The sequence below is a fragment of the Schistocerca gregaria genome, chromosome 6 (genome assembly GCF_023897955.1).
Source record: "Schistocerca gregaria isolate iqSchGreg1 chromosome 6, iqSchGreg1.2, whole genome shotgun sequence".
In the NCBI taxonomy this organism is placed as follows: domain Eukaryota; kingdom Metazoa; phylum Arthropoda; class Insecta; order Orthoptera; family Acrididae; genus Schistocerca; species Schistocerca gregaria.
The window spans coordinates 284,200,256-284,215,474 of NC_064925.1; the positions used below are offsets into that span (position 1 = coordinate 284,200,256).

A 15,219-nucleotide genomic window follows, 5' to 3' on the forward strand; every position below is an offset into this window, starting at 1 on the left:
CACATCACACTTGCATAGTAACCTTTTGTCTGACTGTTACAACCTTACAACAGTTTCAACAATGCATTGAATTTTTATACAACAGTGAAAGCTTAGATATACTCGTAGAGCAGCGTTGCCAACCGTCCCACTCATGGTGGAATGTACCGCTTCTTTAGGCAAAAATTGACACTGCTAAAATCATTGTCAAGTGTACACAAATATTTGGTTTGAGCTTTGGACTCATCGATTAGGAAAAATCTAAATGGCTATTAAATCTTGGAATTATTCCCAGTAATGCAATAAAAAAATTAAAACAATCTTTTATAATGTCAGATGCTACTTCCAATTCCGTAGCAATACCCGGGGACGTGTTTTGCGACATCAGGTTTATTCTAAGGGCAAATAAAGTATAGATACGAGTGGCGGATAAGAATGAAGTTCGCAGCGAGGGTGGGCTGTGTATCTAAGGGATTAGCTTACACGTTAGGCCGATTGGAGGTGCGGTGAGGGAAGACATGAGAGAGGAAAGGCTGACTTATTCCACAATCGGCGTTGCCAACACACCTTGCAACGCTTAGCTTTACAGCACACTTATTATACAGCAACTGCTAATTTGTTGGTGTTGGCAATACTAATAATAATAAAAATAAAAACAGAACAATCGACGCTAAGTGTTCCAAACCGAACCGATAAGTAACGAAACCAAATTATAGGGACCCAGCGGCCACCTATTGTGTTACTCATTCATTTTGCTTGTAAAAACTGCATGTCATCACGACTTCTCCATAGTTGACTGCAAACTTCGTTAGCAACAGCAGCTGGCGTAGTTTAAATTTTGTCACAACGGTACAAGTTAACAGACCAGGTGATAATTTTTATGTTTCGTTTCAACTATAAATATAAATTTCTTGGGGGGGGGGGGGGGGGGGGAGGGAGTTCCAATTTCCGGGGTGACACCCCCCCCCTCCCCGGCCACCCCCTGAATTCGTCACTGCACACCATGGTTCCTCAGTCTTCCCAGAGCCTCTTGAGTGCAAGGACTGCCAAATTTGGTGGACGTGTGTTGGATACTTGTGCCACTGCACTGATGAAATCTGAAATGGGCACATTTCTAGAGGGCACCCTGCTGAGTGCCTTCAGAGCATTGGGGGTGCGAGAGGGGGTATTGTCCCACTCCTCCCTCAAGGTGATTTTCAGTTCTTGCACGATTCGGGGGGTGGAGGGTGGGGAGGGGCTGTACCTTGAGAAAACACATGTGCCAAGAGCAGCCCAAGTGTGCTCTCTCTGTAGCAGTTGTAGTCAGCCTGGTCCCTCACGCCGACTAGCGGGCGGTCCAGCTTTTCATAGTGGGCGGCATGCGGTTGGGGCTTAAAGATATTTTCATTAGGTTTTCATAAAATTTTGACGTAATGTATTTGGTAAGTGTTTAATCTTATTATAATATGCTTTAACTTGCGACAACTCTGCTTTATAAATTACTTTCTTTCTTTATAAATCACTATCACAGTGGGAAGGTTAAAAATTAAGCGTTTAAAAATTTTTACTTCTAACACAGATACAAATGTGGGCGGTAGGCAAGTGCGCCCATACCCTGGGGCAAGGGAGCCTCCCCACCATATACACTCGGGCTCTTAGTGAAAGAAAAAATATATGGTGTACTCATGTGTTTTTCTTTCAAGAAAATAATTTAAAGTCGGTATTGTGTGGGTTTTTAACAGGGTCGGACTGGCTACTTAAACGTCGCCATTCGTCTTCCGAAACATTAAAAATACTCCTTATTCCTCCTCCTTCGAACTACGGTATGGGCATCCTTGACGGTAGGTAAAAAACGTTGACTACCGCTACACAGTAAGTTTAGGTCCAGGGAGTACGCAGACCATTCCATACGTTCAATGTCTTCACTTTCCAATGTGTCCGACACCTCAGAGGTCCTATGTGGGTGGCTATTGTCGACCATAAACAGAAAGGTTGGACCTACTGCACCTCTAAACAGACGGATATGATCCAGAACAATCTCCCTGTGCTGTAACGGTACCTTGTGCAATGCCAGCCCGTACCATAATTTCTTAGCCGTACCGATGACTTTGATGAAAATCCTGTGGTGTATAACGTCTTACTCTCTTTTTCCGCCCTAACTGGGGCCAGAATCACTTGTCAGAGAAGCGGGATTCGTCGGAGAACGTCACTGTGGACAACGACCAACACGCTCTCTGCACCAACGAACTCTTTCTCGACGATGACTTGGTTGAAGCGGGATGAGTTTAACAGTCTTCTGAAGATACAGACCAGCCTGATTTAACCGCCGAAAAATACAGAAACATTTGTACCGGTAGCAGCTGCAAGGGCTACAGCGATACGCCTAGGAGTGAGATGGCCCTATTCCTTTGCGAACGGTGTGCTGGCAACGCTAACGACCACCGGCATACATTCGTAAAGCATTTCCACCTTCAGCCATCTTTTTTCATCGCGAGATAACACTTTTGGACTCACCCATTACTGCTCGTCCACTATCGTAAGCCCACAAATAATGTCTTGCAAACACGTTGCCGTACCACACGGAATGTCGCAAAAATCAGTTTCACAACAACGTTCGTCAAACACGGTACTGCATGAACTGGCAGATCCATACAGAGCGTTCGTCCACCGTCTTCGCTGCAGTTAACACGTTCCGCACTCTACGTTTCCTTTTACTATGATTGGTCAGGTGTTCCGTTGTAGCAGTTGGCAGTTTTTAAGAAGTGTCAGTTGCTCCTTGCAGCTGTTCCATGTGTGCGTGGCTTGGCGGTTTTGCTGGCGTCAGAAAGACAGTCCTTTCGTCCATATTGTTATCTTGACTCGTTTATTTAGTTATATTTTTTAATCACACTGAAGCTCATTTCTGGAAAAGGGTAACGTATGTGACAGAATCAAGGTGCTCTCTGGTTCACACTTCACACCATCTTCTACAGGATCTCTCCCTGTAAGTCTTCAGATTAATAACCTCTTGGCTTTGAATGTGTGAGTTTTAGTGATGTGGATAGATCTATGTGACTTTCACGCCCGGTGAACCAATAATCTTGTGGTAGTAACGCAAAAGACCTCCAGATATAGAAAAGACTGTTGTGGTGATTCCTAGACGTGCCTCAACGAAAATGTGCTCTGATACATTCTGTTGAAACCTGACGATTCCACAACCACGCAGTTATTTTGTTGTTTTACGGAATGTAGAGAGTCTACTTCCATGTTCGTTTTTACGCACATGCGACATTACGTGACTCTCTTTTCTAGTGACCAATTGTGTTTGTCGAAGAATACCTGCAGCATAAGAATGCTGTACCATGATAACACGAAATGTGTAGGAGAATTTTGGATGTCTGTAGTAGTTTCAAAATTTTTCTGTATACAGCTCGCAAAAACATATCGTGTAGTGTTACGTCCAGTCCAGTAAGGCTGGCGAGAATAGGACGTAATGTTCTTGTTGACCCTGATCGTGTTTGGCAACCGTTCCGTTACATCAGATCGCTTGGGCTGCGTACCTGGGTGTTTAACGTTCTGTTGAATGATAGTACACTCCTGGATAATAGGAACGGGATCGAATGGAATTCAAATGTCAATACGACTTTGTCTTATAATATGGTACGGCGAACGCTAAGTAATTACTCGAAGTGCACGGTTTTCTTTTGACAAAATATCGTCTCTCTATTGAAACAATTGCGCTGCTGACTGGCAATCGGTGCTTAACAAGAACGTTTCCTCACTGCGCAGTTTTCCGAACGAATCTACTCTTTTAGTGCAACAATCATCTAGTCACAAAACATTAAAAACGTACTCACTGCTACCTTTCCAATGTAGAGGTCAGTTACTTTAAAATGTTCACTGAAAATTCGGAAATAAATGATCAGCCATGTGAGGGAAGTGCCTTCTTTTGTTCTGATCTCTATACAGACTGAACATACTCCTAGCGAATACTTCAGGGTCTTCGACTGTGACTTTGGCCATCATACAAGCTCTCCATTTCATCAGGCCTCTAGAGCTGAAATTCATCCCCGTCAAATATATTATCGGCTCTCAGTACCCCAGAAATAGAGACAACAACGTTCTTCTTGAGACCATAATGCGGAAGTTTATGATGTTCGGCTTAATGGAGCTTGAGAACTATTTAACTATGTATGCCAGCGCACCTAGGCATCCAACCAAACAAGCAAATGGACCTTCTCGAAAAGAACGCACTTGCTTATCACTGGTTTCAATGCATTTGACCATATTCCTGAAGTTAATGCAAGAGTAATGAAGAGAGGAAGAAACAGTACAGCACAGGGACTTCTAGTGTAATAAGCTGATTGGATATATGGTACACAAAATCTACGACTATCACGGCAACTTCCCCAGTCAGCTCCATAGGATGGGCTTCAAAGTCCCTGTAACTTGTTCCTACGTCTCTACAGGGTGTTACAGAATGACCTTCGAAATATTTGGAAGATTGTAGAGGAAATTTGTGGTGTTCCTATGGGACCAAAATACTGAGGTCATCGATCCCTATGCTTACACACTACTTAATCTAACTTAAACTAATTTATATTAAACCCATGTCCGAGGGAGGACTCGAATCTCCGAAGGGGAGCCGCGTGAATCGTGACAAGGCGCCCTAGACCATGCGGCTACACTGCACGGCAGGATTGTAGAGGAAATGTGATATAAAGTTTCTGTACCATTCCTGATTTCTGGCTATAGGTTCCCCGTTCCAAAAGTTCAGAATTTCACCCTCTATAATTTCCCAAATTCTTAAAACGTCGTTCTATTACACATTCTACCGTGTGGGGTAGCCGCCCGGTCGGGGCGCCTTGTCTTCAGTCAGTGGGGCTCCCCCAGTTGGAGGTCTGAGTCCTCCCTCAGGCAAGGATGAGTGTGTTGCTCATAACGTAAGTCAGTTTAAGTTAGATAAAGCAGTGTGTGGGCTTAGGGACCGATTATCTCAGCAGTCTGGTGCCATAAGACCTTACCACAAATTTCAAAAACTTGATACACCTTGTACAAACACTAGGTGGTAAAAAGTATCCGGGAACCTGGTTAAAATGACTTATAAGTTCGTGGCGCCCTCCATCGGTAATGCTAGAGTTTAGTATGATGTTGCCCACCCTCAGCCTTGATGACAGCTTCCAATCTCGCAGGCATACGTTCAATCAGGTGCTGGAAGGGTTCTTGGGGAATGACAGCCCATTCTTCACGGAGTGCTGCACTGAAGAGAGGTATCAATGTCGCTCAGTGAGCTCTGGCACGAAGCCGGCGTTCCAAAACATCCCAAAGGTGTTCTATAGGATTCAGGTCAGGACTCTGTGCAGGCCAGTCCATTACAGGGATGTTTTTGTCTTGTAACCATGTTGTACGTCCAACATTTGTATCTGCATGGTGAGTGCACTAAAGAAAAAAGCCTCTGAACTGTCTTCTAAAGCCCGGGGCATCAAATAGACATTCTAAATAAATATGACCCTGGCCCTGTAAGGCAGTTACTATCAGGTGAGGATCGTAACAAAAATACTTACAAATGCTGCTGTCAAGTACCTAGAATGCATCAGTTAATAAAAGTGAAAGTCCAGGGTCTATTCTAGAAAGACAAAGTAGCTATTCTCCTTCTTACTCTATATATAATTGATCAACTGTTGCTTTCAGGGGTCAAGTGATAAACAACAATCACATTCAATTACTTTTGATAGTAAATAACAAAATATTTAATTCTTGGACGTATTGAAATGATGATTATTAAGATTGTAATCTCTACACATGAAAGTTTTTATCACAGGAAAGAGCAAATATTAAAAATTCTCATCAGCTCATTTAAATCTACATTGTCGTAGCTGGTCAATGCACCGAATTGGTGGAGAATAAATTTACTTTTCGAACCAATGAAAAATTCTCATGTACTCTATGTGAGGGTAGGTTAGTATCCTAGCTTTTGATATTCAATGGTCAAAGTATACACAAGTTGGAGAGAGCAAAATCTAGACTCAACATGGCCTAATGCGCAATGGTACTTTACCAAGGGGCATCTGCAGCAACGTCATCTCCGAGCTGGATTTGAAATGCTAATTCCGTACTCTGGCATTGACGTTCATTCAGTCGCAATTTTCCTGCGTTCCATTGAAACATTATTTTTTTCCTAGTCGAAATAACGGCTATTGCACACTCGCTATGGGTTGGAGCGACGTGCAGACTATCTTTGCCTGCAAAAATTCCCGCAGGAATATTTAGCTACCACTTTGCTATCTGTCACCTCGATACCTGAAGCGTATTGTACTCACTTCACAGAAAGCAAACTCTCAACGCCTTTGCTTCTTTCCACACTTGCGCAGTCTGCCACGGGATGAGAGAGAGAGAGAGAGAGAGAGACAGAGAGAGAGAGAGCCTTAATTTTAGGTCTCAAAATCCTTTTATATAATGAGGATCTCCCCACCGTGTCGCGTCTGGGTCGCCAAGTACGGTTTCAGCCAATCACTGTTTCGCTAGAGATGAATAAACATTTTTCTTTTTGTTTCTGGGTCATGGCCTTATTTGCGCTAAAAGGAATAATGTATTGTTCTGGCCTTATCCCTTTCTGCGCTGAAGCTTTGCTGTTCTCTTGGTAATGGGAGTTTTGCGATATCATTAGCCACCTGCTCTGTTTGTCTCCAAAATACGTTTTGCTTGAACTTGCTTGTTTCATGCCACTGTCCATATATTGATAGAGATTGTTTTGATAGTTTAATGGGTACATGAGATTAAGTGCAATTGCCTTTTGTTGATATAATGTAATTATCATTTTCTTATGATCTCATACAGTATCGTGCTGTCATTATGGATAAACTTCATGTAAGGTCCACTAAATCCGGACGCCTTACAACCAATCCGCTAAAGGCCATGGATTACGCCCGGGTGCTTGATCATGTTGAACGATGCAGTCGCCATCACCAAATTGCTCTTCAACAGTGAGAAGTAAGAAGGTGCTTGAAACATCAGTGTAGGCCTGTGCTGTGATAGTGCCACACAAACCCACAAGTGGTGCAAGTCCTCTCAATGAAAAACACGACCACACCATAACGCCACAGTTTCCGAATTTTACTGTTGGCACTACACACGCTGGCAGATGACGTTCACCGGGCATTCACCATACCCACACCCTGCCAACGGCTCGTCACAATGTGTACCGTGATTCGTCATTCCACACAACGTTTTTCCACTCTCAGTCGTCCAATATTTACGATCCTTACACCAAGCGAGGCATTGTTTGGCATTTACTGGCGTGATGTGTGTCTTATGAGCAGCCGCTCGTCTATGAAATCCAGGTTTTGTCACCTCCCAACTAACTGTCATAGTGCTTGCAGTGGATCCTGATGCAGTTTGGAATTCCTATTAAACATTACGATCCTCCTCAACTGTCGGTGGTGTCTGTCAGTCAACAGATGAGGTCGACCTGTACACTTTTGTGTTGTACATGTCCCTTCACATTTCCCGTTCACTATCACATCGTTAACAGTAGACCTAGGGATGTTTAGGAGTGTGGAAATCTCGTGTACAGACATATGACAGAAGTGACATCCAATCACCTAACCACGTTCGAAGTCCGTGAATTCCGCGGAGTGCCGCATTCTGCTCTCTCACAATGTCTAATGACTACTGAGGTCGCTGAGTGGAGTACCTGGCACTAGGTGGCAACACAATGCACCTAATATGTAAAAGTATTTTTTTGGGGATGTTAAGTCATATAAATGAGCGGAATCACAGCCGTGTAGTCGGTTTACACAAGATACAAATAACATAATTCCCTACAGTATAATCACTGTTCTCATGTCCGAAAAAGGTACAACTTACAGAATTTGCAAGGGGTTGTAAGCTACACGGTCCAGTCACATTAATCTGTCCACCAGCTGTGTTTGACAGAAGTGTGCAATAACCACTCACAGATAGCAGGTCGCAGCACTAGCAATGGAGCGTGGGTTATGTTTGTCGGCACGTGGGTGGGGCTGTGGGTTGGGGAAGGACAGTCAGTGCCGTCAATGTCATAATGTGGAAACATAGCGGTTTATTGGACGTTCAAAATGCATGGTCGTTGACTATTGGGCCAAGGGTGGTTTCAACAGTTAACTTGCTATCGTGGTGTACATTGCTACCATGCGCGACATAACGGCGCTGTCCAAGACCGGCGCCGAGACACCTGAGGTGCACCACAGCCCCTTCGATTACAGGGCTGCGGAAGTGTGGACGGGTGAACAGACGTGCAACAGTTGGGCACTTGACCACCCAGATGAACCAAGAGGCTACCAGCAGTGTCCCTTCGACGGCCGTTCAGTTCACCGAACGTCGCTGCGTATGGGCGTTTGCAGCAAGCGCCTGGTTCAGTGATTCATGCACCCATCTTGACTGCTGTTCAACGGCGACGAAGGCCGAAATTTGCACGAAAGTACCGTAACTGGACATCTGATGAGTGGTGGCAGATGGCCTTTTCAGATGAATCACGTTTTATGCTTCGTCAGACAGATGGCCGTTGGCATATACAGCGTGAAACGTCTGAAAGCGAACACCCTGCAACAATCGAGAAGCGCTATGGTCTGGGAAATGTTTTCGTGGCATTCCTTGGGTGACTGCGTTATTCTGGGAGACACAGTGAATCAACATAAGTATGCGTCTATCCTTGGGAACCATGCCCGGCCCTAAACGCACTTTATTTTTCCTCGGCTCGATGGCATCTACCAGCAGGATAATGTGACGCGTCACAGAGCTCGCAGTGAATGTGCAAAGAGCATCAGGATGTGTTTACTGTACACCTCTGGCCACCAAACACCCTGGTTTTAAACCCAATGGAGAATCTGTGGGACCACCTCGATGATCAGGCTATTCGCGCCATGGATTCTCCACTGTGAAACGTAATGCAGCTGGCCACGGTATAGCTTCACATCTTTGTTGATATCTTCCGGAGCCTGAGTGACTCTCTTCCTGCACCTCTCGCAGTGGTCAGAAAGGTGGTTATTCACGCCTTTGACAGGTAGTCACATTACTTTGACTTGACAGTCTACAATTGTGTGCCTGTTCCCACAGCCAGCTCCTGTACCATCTCTTGGACTGTGAGCTATAACTACGTAATCCTTATTCTTTGTCTCAAGGTAACTATAGTGGAGCCAGGAGATTGGGTTCAGACCAAATTAATGTACCGATGAAAACATCGCTTGATTTACCAGCAAGCTCCAAATACTCACTGAGCAAAACACTAGCGACATACGGGCTGGTAAACAGAGCAGGATAAATGCAAGGGGGAAAAAATCGGTTTTCTCGGATTTTTGTGATAAACCTTCCAATATTTATACTCAGTTTAAAAACGAAAATTAGAAGAGTGTTAAAGAACGTGTTTAACGAAAATGTCACAAATATCGGAACACAAAAATAGAAACAATTCAAATTTGTTAAGCCGTTTTTGACACAGTGGACAATGTTTTCACGTAAGATGTTGAAATATTTAGGGTCTTCACACCGTAGATTGGTTTGACACTGCTCCTCACGCTAGGATACGCTATGTGAGCACCTTCACTGCTATTACTACGACCTACAACCGTCTGAACTTGCTGTATTCATCTCTTGGCCTCCTCCTACACTTTTTACCCTCAACACTTCCGTCCATTATTGAACTGCCGATTCCTTGGTGCCGCAGAATGTGTCCTGTCATCCAGTCCCTGCTTTTTGTCAGTTTGTCCCATAAATTTCATTTCCCTAAATTCCATTCAGTACCACTTCATTAGTTACCCCATTTACCTGCCTGATCTCCACATCCTATTTGCATTTGCCGTAGATATTCTGCTGCTTATTACCAAATCTCGCCTATAACGTTCAGTGTCTCATTTCGTAATCCATTTCCCATTAGAAACGTATATCGTGTGCATGTGATGGAGACACTTCGTGCACGTGATGGACACACTTCGTCGTGATTGTAAGTTTCCATATGAAATATCGACAGAATAATGTACTACGACTGCATAGTGGCCAAGAAATTAACGTGTGAATCAAAGCAGACGGGTCTATCGTCATTAGCTCTGCATCTGCGGTATTTTGCCGCAGCGGCAGACATTCTAGCAGGCTGCTTACGTGTGCCACACAATGGCCGTTCCCCACAATTGAGCGCCTCGGACGTCAGCAGGTCTGGCGCGTTCTGCAACCCAAGAACGTGTTTTGTGGCGACTCGCTGGCAGATAAGCAGGCGTGGCGCGGCCCGACGCCTCCCGGAAGAAACGTGAGCCTCCGTGGCTACCGAGAAAACACGGACGCAGTCGCTGTCTGGACCGGCTCTCGGATTATAATAGGCTTTCTCAAATTTATCGCAGCGTCGCAACTAAATAAATAACGGAAATAAACTTAAAGAAAAATGTAAGAGTTCCAGTTGCAAATAAGGCAGATTGTGACCGGTGTCAGCCGAATAAGTCATGGTTGTGAAATGCTGACAGAAGACACAAAAATCTGGTACGAATCGACCTCGGGAAGATTACTTTGGTTTCTGGAGGAACATCTTCTGACTTATCTTACAAGATAGATTGAAGAAAGGCAAGCTACATTTATAGCCTTTGTTGGTTTAGAAAAAGCTGTAGACGACATTGAGTGGAATACATTCTTTCAAATTCTAAAAGTTCAAAGTAGTAGGGATAAAAACAGTGAGCAAAAGGTCATCAACAGTTGGTACAGAAGCTGGAACGCAGTGCTAACAGTCGAAGGACATGAAAGGAAGCATTAATTGAGAAGGGTTGTAACACAGTCACGAAAGTCTCACAGTATTTCTGCAACTACGCTACTGCAGCGCCGCTAAGTAGCTGGCATTTGCAAGACACTGCGAGGATTTTTTATTACGGCTATGGAATCATGAAGTACATTCAAACAGCGAACCAGGTCATATTTTGGAGTTTACTATGGCGCTATAATTTTTTGCAGCTTCATTTTAATTTGGGATACGTGCAGGTATGTCATTGGTTATCAAGGGCAGAAAATTAGCACAGTATGATTAACTGATGGTACAGCAGTGATACCTGAAATGAATATGAGTAGTGGAACAAAGTTCGTTTCAGGCCAATTTGTTAGTGCAGGTTGCCTACATCAGGGGCAGATATGCACTCAGGTGCAATCCTATTGTTCTCCTTTGTTCGACAGGTACTTAACCTATTGTTCTCCTTTGATTGACAGGTACTTAAACTATTGTCCTGTTAAGTGGTTTTCCATGTCACCGCCCTTAACCTATTTTCTCCCTCCCCTCTCCCTCCACCAAACCTCCCTCCCCCCTCACTGCTAGAGGTACACTTTCAGGTCTGAGTTATTGGAATAGGCCCTGTCACTGCTATAAATTTAATTGACTACTTAATTAAGCTGATCAATTAATGAACCTCCGCCCCTCTGGTAAACTCCCCTCCCCTCTCACCCAGTAAATGGTGGGAAAGACACTCAGTTGATCTGTCATTTGGAGGGAAATCGTTTACTATGTATGCAATATTGTTTTAGAGGAATCAAGGCAATGTATGGAATAAATGGAAATGGTATATTGTTTACTTATAAAAATTCATTTTTTGCAGGTTAGATTTCTCTTGGTCATCATTGTCTGCTGTTTGGAAACATGTAGGTCTTGCAAGAAGCAATTACATGGGGCAAACATGTTGCATAACCTAATGTTCGGCACTGTACTCTGGGTATCTTAACTTAATGCTTGGGCCTTTGTTGGCACTTAACCTATTGTTTAGATAAGTGGTGTTCCATGTCAACGCACTTAAACTATTGTAGCGCCTTTGATACCAAATTAAGTAATCAGTTATGTCCTTCCACCATTTTCTGGTACAGTTTTCGAATTTCACATGCTTTTGAACACCATTTCCGGCTCATTCTTCTTTGTCACCTATCGCTTAAACTACTGTAGTGCGTTTTACATAAAAGTTATTCAAAATAACTTAGTGTTCTGCACTTAACCTGCTGTTCTGCTCCATGGCATCCACTCTCATACACCATTCCCTTAACTATTGTACCGCTAACATCACGTTGATATACAAATGTATACAAATTAATTAAATCGATATTCTTCACATGTAAAGGGCAGTTTTTTTTTAATTCGATGCATCCTATTTGTATTAGAGTATTGTTCGTCTGTATGAGGCCCTTAACAGTTGGGTCTGATTCAAGAGATTGAGAACGTCCAAATAAGAATGGCAAGAATCGTGACTCATACATTCAACCATCGCGAGAGCGTTACAAATCTCATTGAAAGTTTGAAGTGGGGCGCACTTCCAGATAGACGACGCGCTAAATGGAAGGGGCCGCTCACTAAAATTCCAAAATGCTATCTTCGCCGAGGATGTAGAGCATATATTATTACCATCAACTTTCATATCGCGCAATGATCACCGTTCAAAGATAACGGAAATTAGTGCTTGTTCTGAGACATTCAGACAGTCGTTTTTCCCTCACGAGTGGAACAGGAGGAGGGAAATATGAGTTTGGCGCGAATAGTGCCCTCCATCACACACAGCTTGGCCGTACATTCCAGAATCGGTATGCCAATAAGACATAACCGCCATGTGCACTCAGGCAATCATGTCGCCTACGCACCAAGCTGAAGATGCCCGTCTGACAAAACACTGTGTCCTGCTGCTCATAACTGCCTGCTGCACTTCCTCGTCCGACAGGAATCATTGATCAGGCTATTTTTAAGGGGCGAAGGCCTTATAATCACATGGGTAGAAATCAGGACTATGGGGCGGGCGCCCGGGTGGTCTGTCACTTAAGTTGTCGGAATTGTCGAATTCTATCAGATCGACCGCCGCCTTGCGTCGAATCGCGCACCATTCCACAACGGTGATTTTCGACAGACATGCTGCCTTATACACGTTCCTCCTCCTTTGATGGATCTCTACCAGTATTTGCCCTGGGCAGGCAAGAAAAGAATAAACAGAACGCTGGTCCTGCTTGAACGCACATCGTCACAGTTCACGTTTCGGAATGCCACATTAATCTCTTGCTTACATGTTAGTGCTTACATACTCCCATCGGAGTGGCGCAACGTTGCATATATGCTGCAACAACGCCCTCAGACGGAAACTCTTTGATCGCCACGTATACAGGGTGTCCCATTTATCTTGCTCACCCAAACTAACTTTTTTCTTATCGTTAAGTGAAAAATTCTTGTAGCCAGTGTTTTCACCTTCATTGTGTAGATATTGCTGAGGCGTGTACTTTTTATGGATCCTCACAGAAGCAACGTATAGATTAATTTTTTTTTAAATGCAGCGACGTACATTTTATAATACACTCAACCTCTCCAAAAGCTATTCAAAGATGTATCACGCTGTACCATTTTATCCACGAAACTAGTAGCAATTGAAATGATAAATAAATACATAACTTCTCTAATTTAAATATCACTTCAGTACATTTCATCAACTAAATTATTTAAACTCTTCAAGGCCCGCTTGAACGTTGTAAAATTACCAATAAACACTGAATGCAACAGTACTGCACTGTACAGTAATTGGCTCTTTTTATTCTACAGTACCGTATTACAGTAGTAATGCAGAATTAACATAGTCCTTTGCAGTAACTTTTCCTATTATACTATTGCTATTCACAATATACATAAATGACCTTGTGGATGACATCGGAAGTTCACTGAGGCTTTTTGCAGATGATGTTGTGGTGTATCGCGAGATTGTAACAATTGATAATTGTACTGAAATGCAGGAGGATCTGCAGCGAATTGACGCATGGTGCATGGATTGGCAATCCAGTCTCAATGTAGACAAGTGTAATGTGCTGCGAATACATAGAAAGATAGATTCCTTATCATTTAGCTACAAAATAGCAGGTCAGCAAATGGAGCAGTTAATTCTATAAATTGTCTGGGAGTACGCATTAGGAGTGATTTAAAATGGAATGATCATATAAAGTTGATCGTCGGTAAAGCAGATGCCAGACTGAGATTCATTGGAAGAATCCTAAGGAAATGCAATCCGACAACAAAGGAAGTAGGTTACAGTACGCTTGTTCGCCCAATGCTTGAATACTGCTCAGCAGTGTGGGATCCGCACCAGGTAGGGTTGATAGAAGAGATAGAGAAGATCCAACGGAGAGCAGCGCGCTTCGTTACAGGATCATTTAGTAATTGCGAAAGCGTTACGGAGATGATAGATAAACTCCAGTGGAAGACTCTGCAGGAGAGACGCTCAGTAGCTCGGTACGGGCTTTTGTTAAAGTTTCGAGAACATACCTTCACCGAAGAGTCAAGCAGTATATTGCTCCCTCCTACGTATATCTCGCGAAAAGACCATGACGATAAAATTAGCGAGATTAAAGCCCACACAGAAGCATACCGACCATCCTTCTTTCCACGAACAATACGAGACTGGAATAGAAGGGAGAACCGTCAGGTGGCTTGCGGAGTATGGATGTAGATGTAGATGTAGACAATTCCTTTGTTGGGGAATGACGCGTCGTCGGTAAAAAAAGAACATCTATGAAGAAATCAGGATTAGTCAGAAGTTTTTTCTGAGGCAACTGACAAGACTGGACCCTATTGTTGAAGTCATTTACATGAAGTTCTTGGTGTAAATGAACGTCGTAACGATGGAATTTATGACGTTGCAGAATGTTTTCGATACACCAACTTCATGTCAAATTCGTCGTGTGCTGACTTGAGGATTCACAGCTACGGCAGCGAGCACAACGACCTTAGCAGCTTCGTCTGTTCGTGTTCTACGACAATTTAGAGGTCTTGCTTTTAAACTTCCTGTTTTATATAGGCTACAAGTGAGATTATCAAACATCCAGGGAGAAGGCGATCACTTGTCAGGAAATCGTCTGCTGTACAGAAGCTGTGTCGGAACAGAATTTCGCCCGCCTACAGCCAATTACAGTGCAGCTATGTACAGTAGAATATAAGGTAGACATAATAATTATAGTGTTCTCTAACAGCACCGAACATAAAAATGCAAGTTACTAAATTATTTCCTGTCAACGAACTTTCTCTATAGATCAGCGGCATTTCTGCTTATCGTCATGCTTGTGTATCATACACCTTTACACAACAAAAACTGTATTGACATTATGTACTACCGCCACGCAGTTATTACGTCGGGATGCAGCGTACTTTATGCTAATGCAACAACAAACGAGGTATCTAGGGGAGGGGGCGGGGGGGGGGGGGAGATGGGTGCCTGTGTTTACATGCTTCGGATATCGCAAACAAAGCCCACATGTCTACCACAGCTCTACGATCGG

General features: G+C 43.5%; 1 protein-coding gene across 1 annotated transcript in view; it reads left to right on the forward strand.

The window, feature by feature from the left end:
* Nucleotides 1-982: 982 nt before the first annotated feature.
* Nucleotides 983-15,219, forward strand: part of LOC126278852 (uncharacterized) — a 399,775-nt gene continuing 385,538 nt past the window's right edge. The window contains exon 1 of the mRNA XM_049979128.1: nt 983-1,144. Coding sequence (XP_049835085.1) covers nt 983-1,144 — 162 coding nt within the window. The remainder of the gene's footprint in view (nt 1,145-15,219) is intronic.